At 53.6% G+C, this 19,642-nt stretch overlaps 9 protein-coding genes across 9 annotated transcripts; 4 read left to right on the top strand and 5 right to left on the bottom strand.

Annotated features, from left to right (window-relative positions):
- Positions 1-103: 103 nt before the first annotated feature.
- Positions 104-2,838, bottom strand: N0V96_008376 (uncharacterized protein; the record flags this gene model as incomplete). Its single annotated transcript, XM_053189992.1, has 2 exons — positions 104-2,428; positions 2,482-2,838. 2 exons carry the CDS (start codon positions 2,836-2,838, stop codon positions 104-106), a joined length of 2,682 nt encoding a protein of 893 aa, XP_053052414.1.
- An 813-nt stretch (positions 2,839-3,651) lies between these two features.
- On the top strand, positions 3,652-4,331 carry CBC2 (nuclear cap binding complex subunit; the record flags this gene model as incomplete). The annotated part of the gene is made up of 2 exons (XM_053189993.1): positions 3,652-3,717; positions 3,825-4,331. 2 exons carry the CDS (start codon positions 3,652-3,654, stop codon positions 4,329-4,331), a joined length of 573 nt encoding a protein of 190 aa, XP_053052415.1.
- A 538-nt stretch (positions 4,332-4,869) lies between these two features.
- On the bottom strand, positions 4,870-5,282 carry N0V96_008378 (mitochondrial 54S ribosomal protein mL60; the record flags this gene model as incomplete). The annotated part of the gene is made up of 2 exons (XM_053189994.1): positions 4,870-4,922; positions 5,003-5,282. The coding sequence occupies 2 exons, from the start codon at positions 5,280-5,282 to the stop codon at positions 4,870-4,872; spliced, it is 333 nt and encodes a 110-aa protein (XP_053052416.1).
- Positions 5,283-6,167: 885 nt separating this feature from the next.
- Positions 6,168-6,824, top strand: TRS20 (TRAPP subunit; the record flags this gene model as incomplete). Its single annotated transcript, XM_053189995.1, has 2 exons — positions 6,168-6,352; positions 6,518-6,824. 2 exons carry the CDS (start codon positions 6,168-6,170, stop codon positions 6,822-6,824), a joined length of 492 nt encoding a protein of 163 aa, XP_053052417.1.
- Positions 6,825-7,239: 415 nt separating this feature from the next.
- On the bottom strand, positions 7,240-7,850 carry HHF1_2 (Histone H4; the record flags this gene model as incomplete). The annotated part of the gene is made up of 3 exons (XM_053189996.1): positions 7,240-7,403; positions 7,468-7,605; positions 7,841-7,850. 3 exons carry the CDS (start codon positions 7,848-7,850, stop codon positions 7,240-7,242), a joined length of 312 nt encoding a protein of 103 aa, XP_053052418.1.
- Positions 7,851-9,421: 1,571 nt separating this feature from the next.
- Positions 9,422-11,955, bottom strand: CDC27 (anaphase-promoting complex subunit cdc27; the record flags this gene model as incomplete). The annotated part of the gene is made up of 2 exons (XM_053189997.2): positions 9,422-9,496; positions 9,553-11,955. 2 exons carry the CDS (start codon positions 11,953-11,955, stop codon positions 9,422-9,424), a joined length of 2,478 nt encoding a protein of 825 aa, XP_053052419.2.
- A 1,624-nt stretch (positions 11,956-13,579) lies between these two features.
- Positions 13,580-14,060, top strand: N0V96_008382 (uncharacterized protein; the record flags this gene model as incomplete). The annotated part of the gene is made up of 2 exons (XM_065758311.1): positions 13,580-13,753; positions 13,806-14,060. The coding sequence occupies 2 exons, from the start codon at positions 13,580-13,582 to the stop codon at positions 14,058-14,060; spliced, it is 429 nt and encodes a 142-aa protein (XP_065613066.1).
- Positions 14,061-14,167: 107 nt separating this feature from the next.
- N0V96_008383 (uncharacterized protein) lies at positions 14,168-14,836 on the bottom strand (the record flags this gene model as incomplete). Its single annotated transcript, XM_053189999.2, has 2 exons — positions 14,168-14,652; positions 14,716-14,836. 2 exons carry the CDS (start codon positions 14,834-14,836, stop codon positions 14,168-14,170), a joined length of 606 nt encoding a protein of 201 aa, XP_053052421.2.
- An 807-nt stretch (positions 14,837-15,643) lies between these two features.
- Positions 15,644-16,643, top strand: N0V96_008384 (uncharacterized protein; the record flags this gene model as incomplete). Its single annotated transcript, XM_053190000.1, has 5 exons — positions 15,644-15,866; positions 15,925-15,951; positions 16,004-16,140; positions 16,198-16,432; positions 16,495-16,643. 5 exons carry the CDS (start codon positions 15,644-15,646, stop codon positions 16,641-16,643), a joined length of 771 nt encoding a protein of 256 aa, XP_053052422.1.
- Positions 16,644-19,642: the final 2,999 nt, after the last annotated feature.

The raw sequence follows: 19,642 nt of genomic DNA on the forward strand, positions 1-19,642 counted from the left end.
TGGTGAACGCACTTGTATCGCTCTTGGGCACCAAGCGGCACGAGGCTTGAAGCAACTGCCGCCCGGTATCCTGTCATCCCACCCTGTCTACATCAACTCCATCTCACTGCGTCTGGAGACGCTCCAGGCGCGATGTCACAGCCTCGACCAAAGCTGTCTCCCGTGAGAGGAGGGACATGACTTGCTGCAGCTTGGCCTTGCGGATCTCTGTTGGGATCTTAAGCTCCGAAACCGAAGACGATGAATCCTTTCCGCCCTTGCCGTCCTCACTCTGCTTTTGAATCCGTTCCACTTCTGCCAACAGTTCGTCCTTGAGCCGTTGCACGTCCTCCACACGTTTCCTTAGTTGCTTCTGCTGCTTTACTCCCGGGCTGTCTTCCGAGGGTGATCCTAGAACGCTGGCCTCCATGTTCTTGACTTCTGCCACGAATGCCCTCTCCTTGGCACTGAGCTCTCTTGTTGCTGCCTTGCCAACATACTTGCGGACACCTTCTAGCCTCTCGTTGAGTCGTTTCTGGCGATCTTGTGCCTCGGCGATGCGTCTCTCGAATCGGACGTCGTCACTTTCACCGTCTCCCGCCTTGTCATTGCCCGCAATCTTGTCAATCTTCTCCTTGACCTCGTTCGCCTTCTTAATTTGATCCCTGAGCTCATCTTGAAGAGTAGCGCAGCGGCGGAAAATCTCCGCCACAGCTGTGCCAAGCCGGTAGGTATCCTCACCAAGGACACGATGGGCGTCAGTCAAAATCTGCAGCGTGACTGGAGACAATCTGATCTCCTGGTTCAGAATGGTCTTGTGACGTGAGCTACGGAGTCTGTTGATCAGCTCGGGAAGATCGGATTGCTGCTCAAACGCGTGCGAGGGCTGGAAAGCTGGACGGGGCTCATAAAAGTCTAGCGGTTCCATCGTCGTAGGCTTCTCTTCGTAGGGCGTTTCGTGGCGGACAGGCGAAAAGTCGTCCTCGGGCGTCTCGAACGTCAAGGCAATCGGTTCGTACGGGGTGGCCGAGAGAAGGAAATATCCCAAATCCGGATCGCGGATGGCGGCGCATGCGGCGAGCGGCACGTTGACATCGCTTGAAGATTGGTTGTAGAGTCTTTCGCGAATAGAGTTCTGCCCATTGACCAGAAGGCCGAGACGGAAGTCAGAGCCCGCCTCCGATTCGCCCGAGAGCTCACCCTCGAGGCGGAAAACCCAGGGAGATAGAGAAAGGAAGGTGACGCCGGCGTGCGAAGTGACAAAAAGAGAGTAGCGTGACATGACATCCGATGAAAACGTCGGCCATGCGTCGTCGTTCATTTCAGTTGTGGCCATGGTGTCGATGCACTGGAACGTCAACAGTGAAGGTGGGTCGGCAGCGGACAAGAGGCGTCCGAGCTTGGATTTGTTTCGCGGGGGCAACCATTGTGCTTCGACGCCCTCCAAGTCCAAGTATACGCGGACCTGACCGGTGGTAGACAGGAGGCAGATGACTGAGAGGGAAAGACCCTCCTGGTCACCTTCGTCAAAGTCGAGGTCCTCATCCTCGCCCATCATCAGGTCGTCAGTGTCCACCCTTTTCCCGATTACGAGCAAATCCGTTAGAAGGCCGTCCCCGACATCTTCGCTTTCGGGATCGGCATCGAATTCGAACGGGCCTTGCAATCTTGGGATAACTCCCGGCCGGGAAGGGCGTGTATAGACCTCCACCGTCTCTTCGCCCGGCGCTGTGTCGAGGATTTGGGGCTCTTGGGAATCCAGATCACCCATCCACTCGAGCTGCTGCTGAGCGAGGAGCTTGTCCATTTCGGATACAGCAGGATCATCCTCCAGAGCAGCCACCTTGGATACGATGGAAACCGAAAGCGATGGGATAAGAGTAGGAGGCGGTGCCCATTTCTGGGGTAGCAAGGGGCTCAATGCGTAGACGTCGCCTTCTCTCATCGCAACCCAGAGAGTCATAGGGCTCCATCCTCCTGAGCCGCGGCCAGCAAAGCAAGCAGAGGCCACCTGCATCTCCAGGGAGTACTGCGAGAAGCTAGCATTTGTAGCAGCCGTGGATGCGCTGAAGTCCTGGTCCAGCGTCGTACCATCTACCAGCTTCTTCAAGTCGATAGATAGTGTGGGAGAGTCAAATGACCACCTATCGGTCAGTGACAACTCCCAGACGCGCACAATAGCATCAGTAGTTATGGTGACAAGGCAAGAGCCCTTGACGCCAAGTGGGTGCCATACAGCTGATGCAACTGGGGATCGTGAGGTGACGTGAGTTGTAGGGCCCAGTGTCCAAATCTTAGGTCGCAGTGGTCCAGTGTCCTCGGCCGTGAGATGCGCGGAATCGGGAACGACGCAAATGTGAACGGTATGCGCCGTAAGAATCGCGAGGTAATCGGAGTTTGGGGAGATGACGAGCTGCCGGATGTCGTCCGCGACAGATGTCTTGATAGTCTGCGAGGCTTGTTAGCATCCTAGTCACTCGCCCTGTTGAGGACCAAACCTACCCTGAAGCCCTGAGCCGTAGCCGCCTCTTCCGTCGAGGGAATGGCATCATCGTCAATTGATTGTGTCGAGTCCTCCCGCTTGACACGGCTGCCCATGCGACGGTGCGCATACTTTGTCGACCATTTCTCCTTCAGGTATGCCAAATCGCCCCATCGCAATTCCTTGCCTACAGCGACAAAGACCTCGGTTCCTCGTCTCGCAATCGTCCGCCTCGGACCTTGGATCTTCTTCTTCTTGGATCCATAGGGCGACGGGGCGCTCAACGCCTTGTTGGAGGCGTCGCTGGAGGGCGCGAACAAGCTGTGACCAGGGCCATGCGACAGCCACGGGGCCGTATAGCTCTTGACCTTGGGCATCGCGTCCCTCTCAATCGAACGACTTATGTTTCAGAGGTTCTCTGCAGGCTTTCGGATGGTCGGATGGGTGCTGCAGATCAAATAGAGCTCGAGTGTCGTTCGTGGGCTTTTTTTCGGCGGTATTTGCTAGGTGAGCTCGTAGCTAGAATTACTCTTGGTCAAAAAACGCGGTTGCTGGTAGCAGCCACACCGAGACCCACTTTGAGCTTTCCCGGCGCTGCCTGCGGCCCTGCATCTACGCCGCGCCAATCAGATCGACTGGACAACGGACCATGTAAGTCTTCACCCATACCTGAGGGAAGGTATCTAGATCGCCGCCTGAGATAGACAACTAACTATATGGACTTGCCAATGAGAAAATGGTGACCTAGAGTCTGTCAAAACGAGATATGGTGACCAACCGAATGTTTTCATGAATATGATAGTTGAGAGCCCATAACAGCGGATGCTTTGTGGAGGTCCAGAAGCTGAAGTCATGTACTGGTCTTCTGCCTAAATAACTTCTGCTGGAGCGATTGACGCTTTTAAATTGAAGCTAAGGTCAAAAATCATGACCGGATAGAGCAGCTTCTCTCTTAGAAAGCCTGTCAATTGAAATGACCAAGTAATGTTAAAGCAACGACGTGATGTGAATGCTGCGCACAGACCATCAACTTCCCTTTAAGGTGCACCTGCCTGAGGTACCTTGGTACCTTTCGATTTGATCTGCAACCAGGCAAGTGCCGTTTCTCTAGGCCTTCGACCTTCAATTCCCACTTACACGACCGACAACGAACCAATTGTCCTCCCCCGCAAACCCCCAACGCCTTCAGAATGCAGGTTCGGCACAGAAACACAGTAGAGCGCCTCGACAGGCCGAGCGCATACTACCACAACCGGGTGAGAATCAGCTACAGCTTCCGTCCAGCCTTCTGTCCTTCCAACTGTTCAAGCAAGGAAACAAGCAAACTCTCAAAACAGCAGCAGCTAATCTGAAAACCTCACAGAACAAGCGCAGGAGAAACGACAACCGCGACGCCGCCCGCGAAGCCCGCGACGCCGAAGATGAGGCCGCCACCAAGAACGAGCCCCTCCCCGAGGACCCCCTCGCCAACGCGACGACGCTCTACGTCGGCAACCTCTCCTTCTACACCACCGAGGAGCAGGTCTACGAGCTCTTTTCAAAGTGCGGCGAGATCAAGCGTCTCGTCATGGGCCTCGATCGCTTCAACAAGACCCCCTGCGGCTTCTGCTTCGTCGAGTACTACACCCACCAGGACGCCCTCGATTGCATGAAGTACATTGGCGGCACCAAGCTCGACGAGCGCGTCATCCGCACCGATCTCGACCCGGGCTTCGAGGAGGGGAGACAGTACGGTCGTGGTAAGAGCGGTGGACAGGTGCGCGACGAGTACCGCGAAGACTTTGACGAGGGACGTGGTGGGCTTGGTAGGGCGATTCAGATGCAGAGGGATCGGGATGATCGGATGGGCGAGTATGAGGAGTCGCGATGAGTGTCGGGTTTGTGTGTGTACAGATATGTTTGGGACTGGGGAATTCCTCTTTGTCCGACAAAGGACGGCTCCAAAGCAAATGAGGCGTGGAGGAAAAGATAACAAGAGAGTGAGAGACTCTGCTTTTGGGTGGTGGGAAACAACGCTTTTGCAACTACTAGGCAGGCTTTTGGGAATCGATACCCTCGATATGACACAATCATGGACATTGAAAGGATATGAACTTGGGGGCGTGATTAGGACTTTGCGCGTTTGACTGATATCACGTTCACCTTCTTCCTGTGCAGCTGTACAGATTGTGATTTTGTCTCATGAGCCCCAAAGCAGATGCTATAATATACAGAGAAGCTATTTCGTCTGCTCCTGTTCACTGCAACGGCAGCCGTCCGTTGGATCCTCTCCCCTTCCTCAGCTTCGGGTTGCGTAGAGTACATATTCGTACAAGGGCCGTAATTTCCCAACAAGCCATTCTGCCCGTCCTGGGTGTCTAGCAGCCCATCTGGCCAGCCCCAATTGCCTCTGACATGGCTCTGATGATCTAGTAACCCGGCGGGTTCAATCTCTGCGAAACTCTCGTCCACTTGGGAAGTTCTGCAAAACACGCGGAAATAGTCAGCTCCAAACCCCAATTGACTCGATACTGCTTCAAAAAGACGAAGGGGGGAACATACTGTGAATGCCCTTGCGGTACTTCTTCTCCTTGCGATCAAACATGGTATATTTGTCCCTCGGCAGCATCTCCGCCTCGGTCGGCATCTCGGCCTTCCACCGTTCCAGCGCGGCCACCGTCTCGCCCTTCTTGGCCAGCGCGGCGTCCACCGTCGCAATCACGTCGTCGACGGCGCGGAGGCGCTCGCGGTGGCGGCGCTTCTGGAACTTGGAGAGCCGCCACGGGATCTTCCAGAGGAGGCCGCTCGAGAGGGGCGAGGTCATGCGGAAGGCTCCGAACATTTTGGATGTGTGTGCGTGTGTGTATATCGACTGATGGGAGAAGAAGAGTGTGGATTGTCGTGTCGAGCCGTGATGCTTCCTCTGTTGGTGGTGAGGACGGCTGTTCGGGTTCGATTCGCCTCGACTTCGGGTGGACTATGTCCCAAGTATTGCGGCTATCCCTTTGCTAGACGAGCCGTATCTCGTGCTACCTCGCGGTCCGTCGAAGGTTCAGTCGTCGTCGCTTGTGGTGCTCAGGAGCTTCGGGTTCTCTCCTACAATTGACGAACAAAACCGTTCGATGCAGTCGCTTTCCCAGGGAAATTTTGGAGCTACGAAAGCCGGTCAAAAGTGGAGACGTATCGGGAGAGCTCAATTGGTTGGCTCTCTGCTCCAGCGCGCTCGTGCGGAATTTCCCATGGACCATGGTGCTAACCCGGGAGAGAGAGTCTCCCCTGTCGTCCTGCAGACCCGCCAGCCCGCCCCGCGGGCCCTACGCTAAGGTGCCTTGTTGTTAGCTGTTGCTGGAGGTGAGGTGTGCTGCTGCAGCGGGAACTCGGTGAGAGGGAAGCGCAACATCACGATACGAAGATCCAGCGATTCTTGAGATAACCCCCGGTGCTCCCTACGACGACAAACCCTTAATCCAGGGCGAAAACTGCACTACCTTAGGTACTCTACGACCAAACCCGACGCTCTAATTCCGGATACTCTCACCTCGTGAAGCCGCATACGTATTCCCGACCTCGAACCAAAGATCGCAATTCGAAAGCCAGATTCCCACAATCACGCCCATCCACGCATGTCGCGCCGATGATAGAGAGTTTCTTGTAATCATAGAGCGCAAGACTAGAAACCAGAGACAGAGGGAGAGCACGCGCGTGCGGCGCTCACACATACGAAATAATGTCGTACTACTTCGCCATCGTCGGCACGCAAGACAACCCCCTCTTCGAATACGAATTCGGCACCTCCAAGCAAGGCGGCGACGGCCAGTCGCGCTTCAACGAGCAGGTCCGCCACCTGAACCAGTTCATCCTGCACAGCAGTCTGGATATCGTGGAGGAAGTGCAGTGGGCGCAAGGACAAATGTACAAAAATTTCCCACCTCAACTCCCAAACACCCCAACACCAATCCCTCCACCTGGGCTCTCGCACCCTCGCTCGCAGCCCTCGCAACGCAAGACGGCTTAGGCAGAGACACGTATAACTACATGGCACGCAAGCATGCTAACATCTTTCCTCGCCAAACACAGGTACCTCAAAATCGTAGACAAGTTCTTCAACAACTACGTCTCCTGCTTCGTCACGGCGGGCAACGTCAAGTTCCTCCTCCTGCACCAGCCGTCCGCGCCCTCCACCACGGCGTCTTCGCGCTCGTCGACGGCCATCGGCGCCAACCCCACCAGCCCCGCGACCGAGGAGGCCATCAAGAACTTCTTCCAAGAGGTGTACGAGAACTGGGTCAAGGCCATCATGAGCCCGTTTTACAGGGTCAATATGGAAGTTAAGAGTCCCGTGTTTAGGTCACGGGTGGCGGCGGCGGGTAGGAAATATCTCTAGATGTTGTGAGGGACCGTGTGGGAGGACGAGGTAGACCGAGCGAATCATATTTTACGAGTTGCAGCCTAGACTATGTACATTGCTATAGTGGATCACTTTACAAAATGTAAACAAGACGCGTCACGAATCGATCACGGCAGAATAGCTTCAGTGTGTATGTTGTGTTCAAATCACCATATTGGTTGGTGTTCCATTTCAGACATTGCGTCTGCCTATCGACGCCATGAGAGTACTATCATTCCCAGAGTCTCGTGATTCCCAAACGCCATAAATCAACGTGATGTATCCATATCCCCATTACCGTTGAAAAGACCAATGAATCCACAACGAAAGCTCGCCTTTAGGCAGCCTGGATACCACGGCGCCATGGCATCCGAGCCGCGCAAAAGGCAAAGCGACCATCGAAGTGATACGCTTAACCACCGAAACCGTACAGGGTGCGGCCCTGGCGCTTGAGGGCGTAGACAACGTCCAGGGAGGTGACAGTCTTGCGCTTGGCGTGCTCAGTGTAGGTGACGGCGTCACGGATGACACCCTCGAGGAAGGACTTGAGGACACCACGAGTCTCTTCGTAGATCACTAGAAGGGAAACATGTTAGTCCACTGTGGATGAGCATGGTCAAGGGAAGTTATGTCAACTTACTGGCAGAAATACGCTTGACACCACCACGACGAGCGAGACGGCGGATAGCGGGCTTGGTAATACCCTGAATGTTGTCACGCAAAATCTTGCGGTGACGCTTGGCGCCACCCTTTCCGAGGCCCTTGCCGCCCTTGCCGCCTGGAATATGTTAGTACTATGACAACGAAGTAATAAAGACCCAGTGTCGAGGACGTGATGCGACCTGAATGAGACGCGTATCCGCGATGGATGAGGTTGAGACGCGTTCTGAAAGCTGAGACGCATACCAACGGATCCTCATCCATTAAACCGCGGGGTTACGCCACACTCAGGACGCGCCACGACACTGCGACAAAGAGCAGAGTGGAGTAGGTGAAATGGAGATGCCACTTACGTCCGGTCATTGTGAATGAGGTTGAAGTAGATGCTTAAGTGGATGGAATAAGCGCGTCTCGTGAAAGACGTGTCGTTGATGACGTTGAAAGTTGGTGTTGATGGATACGTTGGGTGTGGGAAAAGAGAAGAGTGGGAATGGGGGGAAAGAAGAGGTAGCTGAGGGGGGTAAAGAATAAATAAGGCGGTGCTGCAAGTCCGGGGGGATGGTTACTGATTGTGTGGTGCGGCAGGCGCTGATGGGATCAGTAGGCTAGTCCCGATTTGGCGAGTGCTCTTTATTTCTGAAAAAACGGGTATGGAATTGTCCTCTATTTTTCGCCGGGAAATCGGGGGGCTCTTTGGCTGACATGGTTGCTTAACGAAGCGCTATTTTGACAGGCGCGCTTTTTTGTTATGGAACGCTGCACGCATTGTTAGGTGGGGGTGGAACGTGCACGGCTTCTTTTTTTCCAGCCGGGGGGGAAAAGACCCAACTTCCCAAGGGGACCGGGCCAAGCAGAAAGAGCCGTCGAAAGCAGGGGGGGTGTTGGTTGCCAAAAGCAGAGGTCGAGGCAAGTGCGGTGACTTATGACTGGCCCGAGCTCTCTTTCCACTTCAGACTCCAGACATTCAACTATTGTCGCGGTCACGCGTCACCAATGGATTCGTTCCTGCGCTCTGCCACTGCCACTCCCGATTTGCCGACCGCTTTCACCTTCCAAGTTTTCCTTGTGGTCAATCAGACTTATTTTTGATTGGTCCGAATTTCCATATTGCTCCACGCTCGCTGGGTGTTCATGCAATTGCAAGGGGAGTCCCATACGTAAATCAACCCCCTCTGCCAACTCACATGGCTAAGGCACCTCGTGGAATATTAGCTAGATCGAGGAAACAGTCCCATCTGCGACTGATGATCCGGGGTAATTACCGTTCTCTCAAGAATATAGCAGCCCAGAAGGTCGGAACTATTGTAGGGCACGACACTTCGCCCCCGGTAATGAGCAGGCCAGACTCCAAAGCCTAGATCTGATGCGACATGGATCATTACGTTAGACCTTGTTGATCTGCCGCACTTAAGGTGGTCGGTCGACGGCAGGCAGTGGATGAACTGGTGTCACTTGACGGACCTGGTATGATTGGTACATTTGCACCTTCTTTTCTCGGTCGCTTTTCTGTGTGCGTCATCCATCGTCAGTCATCACAGGGTAAAGACTATCAAAGGTAGGTGATGCATTACTTTTCATGACCAGCGATCTGTCGTATCGGCCACTACTGCGGCGCCTCATAGGGCGCTAATATACAAGAGGGTCATCCATTTAGCCCTCCCCAAGCAAGCCAATATGCAGCCCTGCCTTACTTTCCTAAACGCCGATGCCATGCAGCATGCAACATGAATCCGTATCATCGTGCTGTTATACCATGCCCAAATTCAAAGCTTGGCCAAAACTCGCTTTCGTCAAGTCGTGGGTACCCGGACTCGTTGCCAACTCTCGCACCCATCACAGAAAACGCATGCACAATCGCCGACACCCTTGCGCTCCCGTCGCCAAGCTAGGCCAAAACAACCTCAGTCGAAGACGACCTTCTTTCTCCTGTCATCCTATGTCATCATGGAGTCTTCCATGCCCATGTCATCCTCGATACTCTCGATGGCGTCCTTGATCGACTGACTCGCCTGCTCAGACTGTTAGCTCAAATGTCTGCTTTACTTCCCTAACTGGGGAACCTTACCTTTGGATCCAAAGCAAGAGCATTGCTGAAGGCGCGCACAGCCATTTGCTTTTCATTCAGGCTTCTGTACAGCTTGCCAAGAAGGAAGTGTACCATGGCTTCATCAGGGGCCACATCCTTCAGAATGAGCAACTCCTTCTCCGCGAGATCTATCTTGCCCAGACTCATCAGTGCGCGTGCTTTTTTGTACCGTACTATGGGTGCACGCGGTGCCAGGTCTGTCGCTTTAGTATAAAATTGTAGCGCAGCTATCATTTGCTTCTGCCTTTCCAGGATTGCTCCGATACGGCAGATGAGGACAGCATTGGTCGGGTTGATATCGGATGCCGTATGGAAGTGAACATAAGCCTTTTCGTAGTTGCCGAGTTTCTCAAAGACCTGACCAATGCCGTAGTACGCGTTGTAGTGGCGTCGGTCCGCCGTGACAGCCTTGCGGAAGGCGCTGAGAGCCTTTTCGTACTCTTCGTTGGCGACGTGCTCATGGCCTTGTAGCGTAAAGGCATATGCGAACTTGGGGTTCAGCTGCGTTGCTCGCTTAAAGCAGCGCAAAGCCATTTCATGCTCCCTTGCCAGCGACCAAGCATTGCCGAGAGCGCACCAGGCTTGTGGAGATGTCCAGTCGGCATCCACCAGCTCGTGAGCCAAGAAGGACAAGTCCGTCTCCCGCTTGAGATGCCAAAGAATCGTCGAGTAGATTTCCATGTCGTCCATCCGCGTCGGCGCCACCACTCGCAACTTTCTGAAGTACTTCTCAGCGTCCTTGTACGACCCCTGTTCGTGATGTGCTCGGCCCATTTGCGCCAACACCCAAGGTGTATCTTGCTGACTCCTGGGTATGGAAGCATAGAATTGCAGCGCCTCCTGACACCGGAACGCTTTGAGTGAGTAATATCCAAAGGCGAATTTCTTGAGCAACTCCATGACCCATCTCAAAGCCTCCTCGATTCTGACGTTGTCGAGTTCGTGTGAGGCAGCTTTCGGTGCTGCATGCTGCACCGCGTGCGGCTCCCTCACACGAGTGGTCTCGGCGTGATCGACATCCATGCCACTGTCCTCGACCGGCTTGCGGTTGCCGCTCACGACTCTGCCAACACTGGAGCCACTAGAGCCAGGTCGCATTATCCGTGAGATCTGGGGTCTAGCCTTCTTCAGCTCACGAGTCGCTGCGGCGCCGATAGTAGCGGCACCGGAATTCGCTTTAGCAATTGAGGGTTTGTTAAACATGTTAAGCCTGGCACTTCTCCGTTGTGCAGGTGCGTTGGCTTCTTCCGTGTGTTGCCTAGATACCGGGTGGCCTGAAACCGTCCTCTTCCGCTCCGTGGGTGCCATGGTCGACCGCAGAGTCCCGGTTCCAGTGTCGGAATGCAGCTCGACTGAATCCTTGTCTTGGCTTCTGGTGCTTCTTTTGGCACCTAGTTTGTAACTGACCTTCGGTGGGGCTTCGAAAAGGCTGGGATCCACGGCCTGGGCTGTTCTTGTCCTCCGTGGCGGCGCTTGCGGTGGCTCCGCAGCGCTGAAAGCTGAACGCATTGTAGGGACCTCCGGCATAGACACTGGGCCGGTAGGTGTTTCCATTAGGTCGAGTTCACCGTTGCTCGTGGATGGTGGGGCTAGTCTAGATCTTGCTGCTGTGATTTTAGACATGAAATCATTCTCCTCTGCTTCCGCGGAGAAGAGATTGGCACTGTAAGGCATATCCTGATAGGTAGAGGATCGATGGAGGTTGAATGGGTCGGATGAGTCCGCCGTTGATCGAATAGGAGGCCGTTTGGGCTCGAAGGAGTTTGCCGAACTCTCTTTTGGCTCCTGGGGTAACACTCCCTGCTCCTGTTCAAAACAATGAACGAGAGGATCGGTGACCTGAAAAATATTCGGTACGCGCAACTTCACGCCCATATCGCTGAGTGCCTGGAAGGCATCCCACATGAAAGGGTTGACTCTCACTGCAGTCTCGAAACACTCGATTGCCCTTCGCTTGTCATCGTACGCCCGGTACAGCTTGCCCAACAGACACAGGACCGCAGCCTCGTCTGGATAGAGCGAGCGAGTCGAGGTGGTGTGCTTGCCCATGTTCGTCTTGCCGATCCATTTCTCCCGTGCTTTTTCTAGGGCATTGATGCCGTCTTTGTATCGTTCCATTTTGACGCATGCGTGCGCAAATACCCAGGCAGCGCCCAGATTCGTTCCACGGGAAGCTGATGGCCTGCTGACTTCGAAGGCAGTTCGATGGTCACCGAGACGGAGGTGGCATAGAGCCAGGAGATGTCCAGACTCGCTCGACTTGGGATCTTGGGCGCTTAGCCTCTCGGCGAAAAAGAGGGCGTTCTCGTAGGCATTGTTATCGACATGGTAGTAAACTACCTGCCGCAGCAGCCCTGTTATGGCGGCACTCGTGGGCGCCATTCTCGGTGGGTGGTGGAAAAGAGGTGGACGGTTCGGTGGAGGAGGGTTAACGTCAACGGCAGTTTATGGCCATGGGATCTCGTGGGTGGTGCAGCAACTGTTGAATTCGAAGGCTAGCAATCGCGGTCCTCGGTAGCGTCCCGATGCACTGAACGTGCAGCTTTGGTCGGGAAGCGTTGTTCGGGCTCTGTCGAGCTTGGGTATAGGATTTTGTGCAGGCGCAAAAAGTTGCGCCCGTGAATTTCGAGGTGGGCGTTCGCGCAGAGCCTGAGGCTGAGAGCAGCAAGGGTGCTGGAAGCGCGTTTGTGTCGACAGATGATTGAGGATTAACGATTAAAGTGCAGCAGAAGGCGAGAGTGCAAGGTCGAATTGAATCGGTAAATGCTGCAAAAGACGACGGCGAGGTTCGTAAGGTCGTAGAGGTGGTTCAATGGGCAGTTTGCGGATTGTTGCCTGTAGGAGCGAAGAAGGCGTTCGTTGCGTGGTGGGTCCCCGTGGATTGTTGTTTGGGTTCGGCAACAGGCGGGCAGTGAGTGAACTCAGTCAAAGTGCAGCAGTATCGGCTCTTTGCAGCAACACAAGACAAAATTCGCGGTCCATCTGACTGACTAAACAGGGCGCACGAAAACGAAAGCAAAACGGTCGCAACGAGAATGCAGCGAGATGGGCACGGCAAAAGACTCCCCAGGGAACGAATGAAGAGGAACTGAATAGGATGGAGGGGAGGAGGAGGGGGGATTGCTGTCCAGAGGGAAACAGCCAGGCGGGAGGCGGAGGACGGACGAGAATGAGAGTGAGCGAAGTGAGAATTCTCCGTAGCTCGTCAGATCAACAGACGTCAGGCCAGATCAGCCGTGCACTCTGCGTGGGATGGCAGGAGGGAAGGGCAGAGGCAAAGAGAGGCAGAGATGGTCGTGAAGGTGTCACTTTAGGTCTAGATCCAAGGCCATGTTGCGGCTTGCCATTGTGTGCATGTCCGTCCAGTCAGCGTCTCTTGCTCCAAGTCTGGACGATGGTGTGTTGACCTGACTGCGGCGTTTCCTTCCTTAGGTCGCGCTTGGTGTGGTGACACTACAAACCTGATTGGCCCATACGATACCTCAGTGACCGCCGTCGCCTTTGCCCCAGCAACCCGACCGGATGAAGCGCCTACAAAGTGTCTACACAGTACGTACCTTACCAACCCCCCTGCCGCCAGCCCCCATCTGCCAGCCCGTCCAGTGTCCGAGTCGCAGTCGCAGTCGCAACGCCTCCCCCGTGCCTTCCCCTTGCGCCAGAGACATTTACCCGCCACTTTTCGCTTCCGTTCCCGGAGCTCCACTTTTCGCCGTCCTCCCGTTCCATTGGGTCCCGCCGTACCTGAGCCACATTATCAGCCATCAGCCTCAACTGCTTCTCTGGAATTTCGTCACCTCGATCCTTTCAGCCTCAATTCCAGCCAGGTCGCAACCTGTCTTCTACCTTACTCAAAGGAACGTTGGACCCCACTTTCGAAGACCGACATCATTAACTTCATTAACTTGACCTCACTCACGTTCTCGAGGCCTCTTATTGTCTCAATACCTCACTCCGTACCTTGCATCCAACTTCGTACCCCACGACACAACCCTCAGAAACTTCCATCATGGCGCAAAAGGCAAAGAAGGACAGGGCCAAATCGAACGCCACCACCTTGAACAACCTCCACATTGGTTCCGCCGTTGTCAACGTCGCCTTTCTCATCTTCTACTTCATCTTCAAGTCCCGCTCTCTCTTCTGGTTCATCTTGCTCTCCGCCCCGGCCTTGATCTGCGAGTACGTCCTTTGAGAAATCTGGACGTCCCAAGTATGACGTGGGAGGAGGCCTCAAGACCTCTGGCGAGGACTTGGCCGCCGCGGGCTTGACCGAGTACATGTTCGACGTCGTATGGGTTACTTGGGCCTCTGTCGTTCTCGTCATCTTGTTCGGCAACTGGGGTTGGTTCTTGTGGCTTGCCGTGCCCGCCTACGGCGCATACGCTGGATACGGCTTGCTCGGAGCTGGCAAGCGTATGGCACAGATGGGCGCTGCGAACAGCGAAGAGCCCGCCCCGCCCGCCAACAGGAGGCAGCGACGAGCCGCATAGCCAAAGTCACATCTTGTATCGCCAAGGACGCGGGCGCGACGTGCCAAAATGTCTATTGTTCTATCGAGAATGCAGCGACTAGGTTCTATCTGTGCCAGGATTGTTCCTCAGACCACTTCCTGATGACTTCCGGGTCGACGTCTCGCACCAGCACGTGGATATGCTCCCAAGGCCCGGACGCTCTGAAGGGCGACCCAATTCTTGAACCAGACAACCCTGTCTTCTCCGACATCACCAAGAGTTTTGACAAAGTACCTGTCAATGAAGTCCTGGACAGTGCGCCTGCTCTCTACTGTCATATCTCCGGTCTCAGGGTCTGTAGGGATGATGGTGCGCGACCAGACCACGATATGCGTGATGCCCGGGTCAAGTCCATACGGCCAGTCGTTCACAAGAACGCGATAGTCGGAAGGATCCTCAAAAGGCACGGTAGACTTGGGGCTAAATGGCGGCTCACCCCAAGGCTTGGGCAAGCGGTTGGTGAGAAGGAATTTGGTCATGGAGCCGTACTCGGCCTTGGTCTCGGCCGTCCATTTCATGTATCGGCGAAGGTCTGACGGCTTTCGCTTCAAAACCTCGAGCTTATTTGTCGCTGGTGTCTAATTAGATCTTTGGGACAGAATATCTACAAAAGACGCAACGCAAACGCGCTTACCAATGATCTCCTTGAGCTCCTCCCAGCCATGCTTCTTAAACTCCTCATCTGTCTGTGAGAGGACCCACTTATCGACGTCTGTGAGCGGGAAAGGTGCCTCCTCAACTGGAATGTCACCCATGTTGAGTTTGTAGTCTGGGAAAATAGATGAGTTGTAGGTCCGACCTGTAATGGGTGTTGGGGTGAGTGAGTGAGGCCTTTTTCTGAAGGTAGATTGAAGCCGTTTTGGAAGATGGGAGTACGGATAAGCTTGTCACGAAGTTGAATAGTTGGCGGTAAAGAGCGGCTGTCTGCTGCGGGCGGCCCCCGAGCAGCGGAAGATCAGCGGTCCGATTCCCTTTTTCGGATACGACGAGCTACCGTGGTAGGGCAGGGTGGCCACTTCCAACTCCGAGTTCATCCCATTTCTCGAGCATCGATGATGCTGCTTCCAATTAATTCAATTTGTCTATACCGTCGCACTGGTACATAGGGAGAGCTGGGAAGAAAGTCATCGGACACTGCTAGATCGCCGAGGTATTGACAGGTGCTAGCGATGCAAGGGATCCGTGCATCTTAGGTACCTGATTGAGCCGAGTGTTGACTGCCTCTGCACGAGGAAGTAGGTAGAATCGGATCTTGACCTGAGCAATCTTTCCAGACCTCAATTCGATATTCTCACCACATTGAGAAATAGCCGGACGCCAGGCGTTGTTGCCCGATGCTGAGTGCAAGGTGTGTCTGGCATTGATCAGGTAACTTCGACCCTGGTTCGGCAGGCAAGTCTTCTAGCGATCTTCAAGAACGGGGAACCCCATTCAACTTGAACCCAACCCCAACTCCAGCCACCTCGCAAACAAGACGACGAAACTTTGGTATCACTCGAAATAACGTGTTACTCTACGCTTGCAGAAACTCTTGAGACAATCACACAGAGAACCGACCCATCATGGATAACGCGACAGACGCCGCTGCCGCTTTTACGCATCCTTACTACCCAGTCACTGCTGCCCTACCGCACTATGTCGCCAACAAGAACTCCGTTCTCAGCCTTCTCGTATTCTTCGGGAGTATAATATCTTTCGTTGTCTTTACTGCCGTCGCGGGCGCTAGAAATGCCTATCCTCAGTTGAAAGCCTCAGATCAGCTTACCGTGGCTTGGTTTGCTCTTTGTGAGTGTTGCTCAAAACATCGCTCGTTCAAATCTGGCTAATTGTCTCTTCCAAACAGGCGGGTTCCTTCACTGTTTCTTCGAAGGTGTGTCTCCGAATCTTCGGTTCCTCTCAGTTCAAGTCTAACGCCTCCATAGGATACTTCATCCTTAACCATAAGGGCCTTGCCAGTGACCAAAGTCTCTTCGGCCAGCTGTGGAAGGAGTACGCACTCTCCGACTCTCGCTACCTGACCTCCGATCCATTCATGCTCTGTGTTGAGTCTTTCACAGTAGTAAGTCGCGCCGTTTCTTAGCATCGTGGAAGAGCCCAATGTTGACCGAGATCCCAGCTCGTGTGGGGACCCCTCTGTTGGGCCATCGTCATCACTACTGCCAAGCGGAATCAGTTGCGTTACCCCTTTCAGGTCATCATGAGTGTCGGGCACCTCTACGGCGTCGTGCTCTACTACTCAACCAGCTTGCTCGAGTTCTACTCCGACGGAGTGTCACACAGCAGACCCGAGTTTCTGTACTTCTGGGTCTACTACATTGGTCTCAATTCTCCTTGGGTCGTTGTGCCTTCGAGTAAGTCAACATGCATCCATGCATCGGGTCTGTTTTTGCCTCCTGACGCCGTTATACCCTAGTCATTCTCTACCAAACCACGGTCCATATCAAGAGGCACCTCACAGACCGTGCGGACGTCGTGGCCAAGCTGAACAGGATTGATGGCATTATGGGCGACAAATCTTGGCAGACGTACGTGCCTAAGGATGAGGAGAAGAAGACGAACTAGCTGTTATGATAGCTGTATAAGTGGTGGTTCAGTCATGGCGAACAATCTTTGTGGTGGAGTAGACTCATCACACCCCGAGAATGATCCAATTGAAACATGCTCGTCGTCGTTCGCTGAACACCGTCAGGCAGGCTCATACTTTTTCTCCATGTGATGGACATGGTAGGAAACAATCGAGCGTGTTCTGACAGCCCTCCCGGTCACCATGTTGCACAGCCGCGACCATAGTGAGTGGAGTCAGCTATCCCAAATTGGTAGTCATAGAACGCACTTGAAGAGCGACGCTGAAGAAGCAACATGTTCCCAATGTATATAAAGAGGCACGAATGTCTGGACATTGTAGCCGAAAAAACTCAACATTCTCACTTCTAAGCATCTCATCTGAATCCTACTTACAGTCCACAATGCAGTCCTTCAGCTTCCTTCCCACTGCCCTTGCCGCGGCGGCAGTTGGAGCAACATGTCTCCCATTATCCCCCGGTTGCCCTGCCTTTCCGCCATCCATGATCACCTTCTCTGCCGGCTTCGAACAGCCACAGCCACCTCTGATCAAACCAGAGTATCAGGCCAATTTTGTTCAGCATAAATGGTACCTTTTTCCGCCCATCAACATGTTCCATCCTTCTAATCCCGAGAGCTAGGAATGCGAACCTGTCACACATCACGACTGGCTACATCGACAACTCCCCCTCCGGGGCTTTTGTCCGTGTGGGCGAAGCCTACAAGGGTCAGATTTCATGGTCGTTGTTTGACTATTCCAACGTTAGCAAATCCGGCCTCGTGGACAACACGTTGACGACGTATGGCCAGAACTCCACCACCCCGAGCGTATGGAGGGGGTACGTGAATTCGAATTTTCCCATCTTCCAAGATGATATTCTGGTTGAAGCTGGAGCAGTCTATGAAGGACTGGTACAGAGGGACTTCATCCCATCGCCTGTTGCCGCGGTAAGAGACCTCTGCTATCTCAATTTCTCTCCCGTGAACCGTCAAGTTGATATTTGTTCAGTGGAGCATCATGTACCAGGGTGCCATTCCCGTGACGGTTTACGTCAATGAGTGCAATATCGTCGTTGGCTACGACTACTTTGCCCCCGATCTACGAACCCGAGTGATCATGGAGCTCTTTAACATCCAAGCAAAGTGAGATTTGAGCAACGTTTACCCAGGGCTTTGAAACTCACGTCAGGAGGCAAGGTCGGCTTGTTGTACTTTACATCCGTCCTGCAACTTAGTTCTTGATACATAGAGGCTCCTTGATTGGCGCCATCCCGATAAATTTCAAATGCCGCCCCGTGCCCTTTCAGCATGTTGGTATTCCCACAATTCCTGTAGATCCCTTTTGATTCTTCCAGAGACTGCGAACCCCTTTTGTGCTATTCTGTCGAGCAACCTAACAGTTTCATCTTTTTGCAAAGACTGACTTGTGTTTGCTCCAGCCATTCGGAGAGGAAACAGAAGTAACACTCCCGGCATGTTGGAGTGCTCGAGAATTTGGTTTGATAGGGTTACCACAGCGGCTGCATGGGCCTCGATTTCGTGTGCTGCTAGCGAGGGGATATCTTGCTCCTCCCAACATGTATAGAAGGTATAGTTTTTAGCCAGAAACAACTGGAGAGCACTGTAGTTTGATAAAGCTAGCATGCAATACGGATCATGGTGACCATAATGCGGTGTAATTTGGTCATACCAGCTGCGAAGTCGCTGCTGGAAACGCTGACCTTGCTCAGCTAGAGCGTGTATCGCCGGGTGCCCACGTCGTAGTGTCTCCCGGATTAACTCGATACGGTCAAAGAACCTAGCAATGCCTTGAGCTCCGATTTATTTTCAGTTAAGAATGCCGACTTACGCTTTACTAAAGGAAGAGATTTCGATCAGGAGGTCAAAGATGGTCTCTACTTGACTCGCCGGGTTTGCGACAAGCTCTTGTCGAGACTTTGACCACGGCTCCTGCGATAAAAACGTATCTTCGCCGTACAGAATGGCTCGGTTTGCCTCTAGCGATCTAAACGCTCCAAAAAGTCTTCTGTCAAGTTGGCAAAACTGAGTCGTCGTTGCTGCTACACTTTGGATGATCCTAGCCGTTCCGTAGAGCATGTGTTTAGCCCACGTGTCTCCAGAAGTTTCAGTCATCAACTGTCAACTACCGGTCAGTAAATACGATGTAAAAAGAGAAAACAATGGTTGAAGTATCAATCACCTCGAAGAGCCCGAGAAGTAGCGTACACCAGAGAACTCCACCACAGCGGAATGCGTCTGATGCCTCCAGTCGAGCTCGAAGCGTCTTGATGGATTCCCCATAGGACATAAAGGCAAAGGTGTAAGGTGACTGCTGCCCGCGGGAGGACTTGACGGTTGCTCGTCGGCTGGCTTCGAGTGCGCCGATCGCTGTCACTACTTGCCCGAGTGGCAAGCATGTTTGGGTCAGGGGTAAGAGGTCGGCAGCCAAGCCATTGAATTCGTCTGTGAACAAACAACGCTTCATAAATAGATCAAAAAAGTCAAGGTAGGGGGTATCGCTGTAGATGTTGACTTGTGTCGGCAGTCCAGCGACTTGCACGCTTTCTCCAGGGGATTCGGGGCTCATGAACTGCACTTCGGTCGCCGAGATGGTCTGAGGTATGCACCTTTTCTTGGTTCGAGTACAGTACTCGCAAGGAGAACCACCTTGACACTTATTTGATCGCGTGTGAGTTCAAGTAACGCCATGTTTGGGATTGGGTCGTTCGGAGGTAGGTACCTTGATACGTCTTTTGGCGCATGGCTGACAACGAGTTCGTCTCCTGCGGTGATCCAGCGGTCCGACTTTCCGCTTGATCTTCATTTGAGTGCTGCGACATGAGTAAGTGTCAAAGTAGAGTTCCCATCTCTCGAGGGCGGGAATGCGGATAGGAGACGCATAACATATCAGTGATCTCGCTGCCCTCGGGAGTGGTCACTGGTGGCAGTGCTAGCTTATACGCAAGCTCCACTACCACTAGGCAGCCTTACTCGATTTA

Source organism: Colletotrichum fioriniae (genome assembly GCF_027942845.1).
Source record: "Colletotrichum fioriniae strain IMI 355084 chromosome Unknown scaffold_10, whole genome shotgun sequence".
Lineage (NCBI taxonomy): Eukaryota > Fungi > Ascomycota > Sordariomycetes > Glomerellales > Glomerellaceae > Colletotrichum > Colletotrichum fioriniae.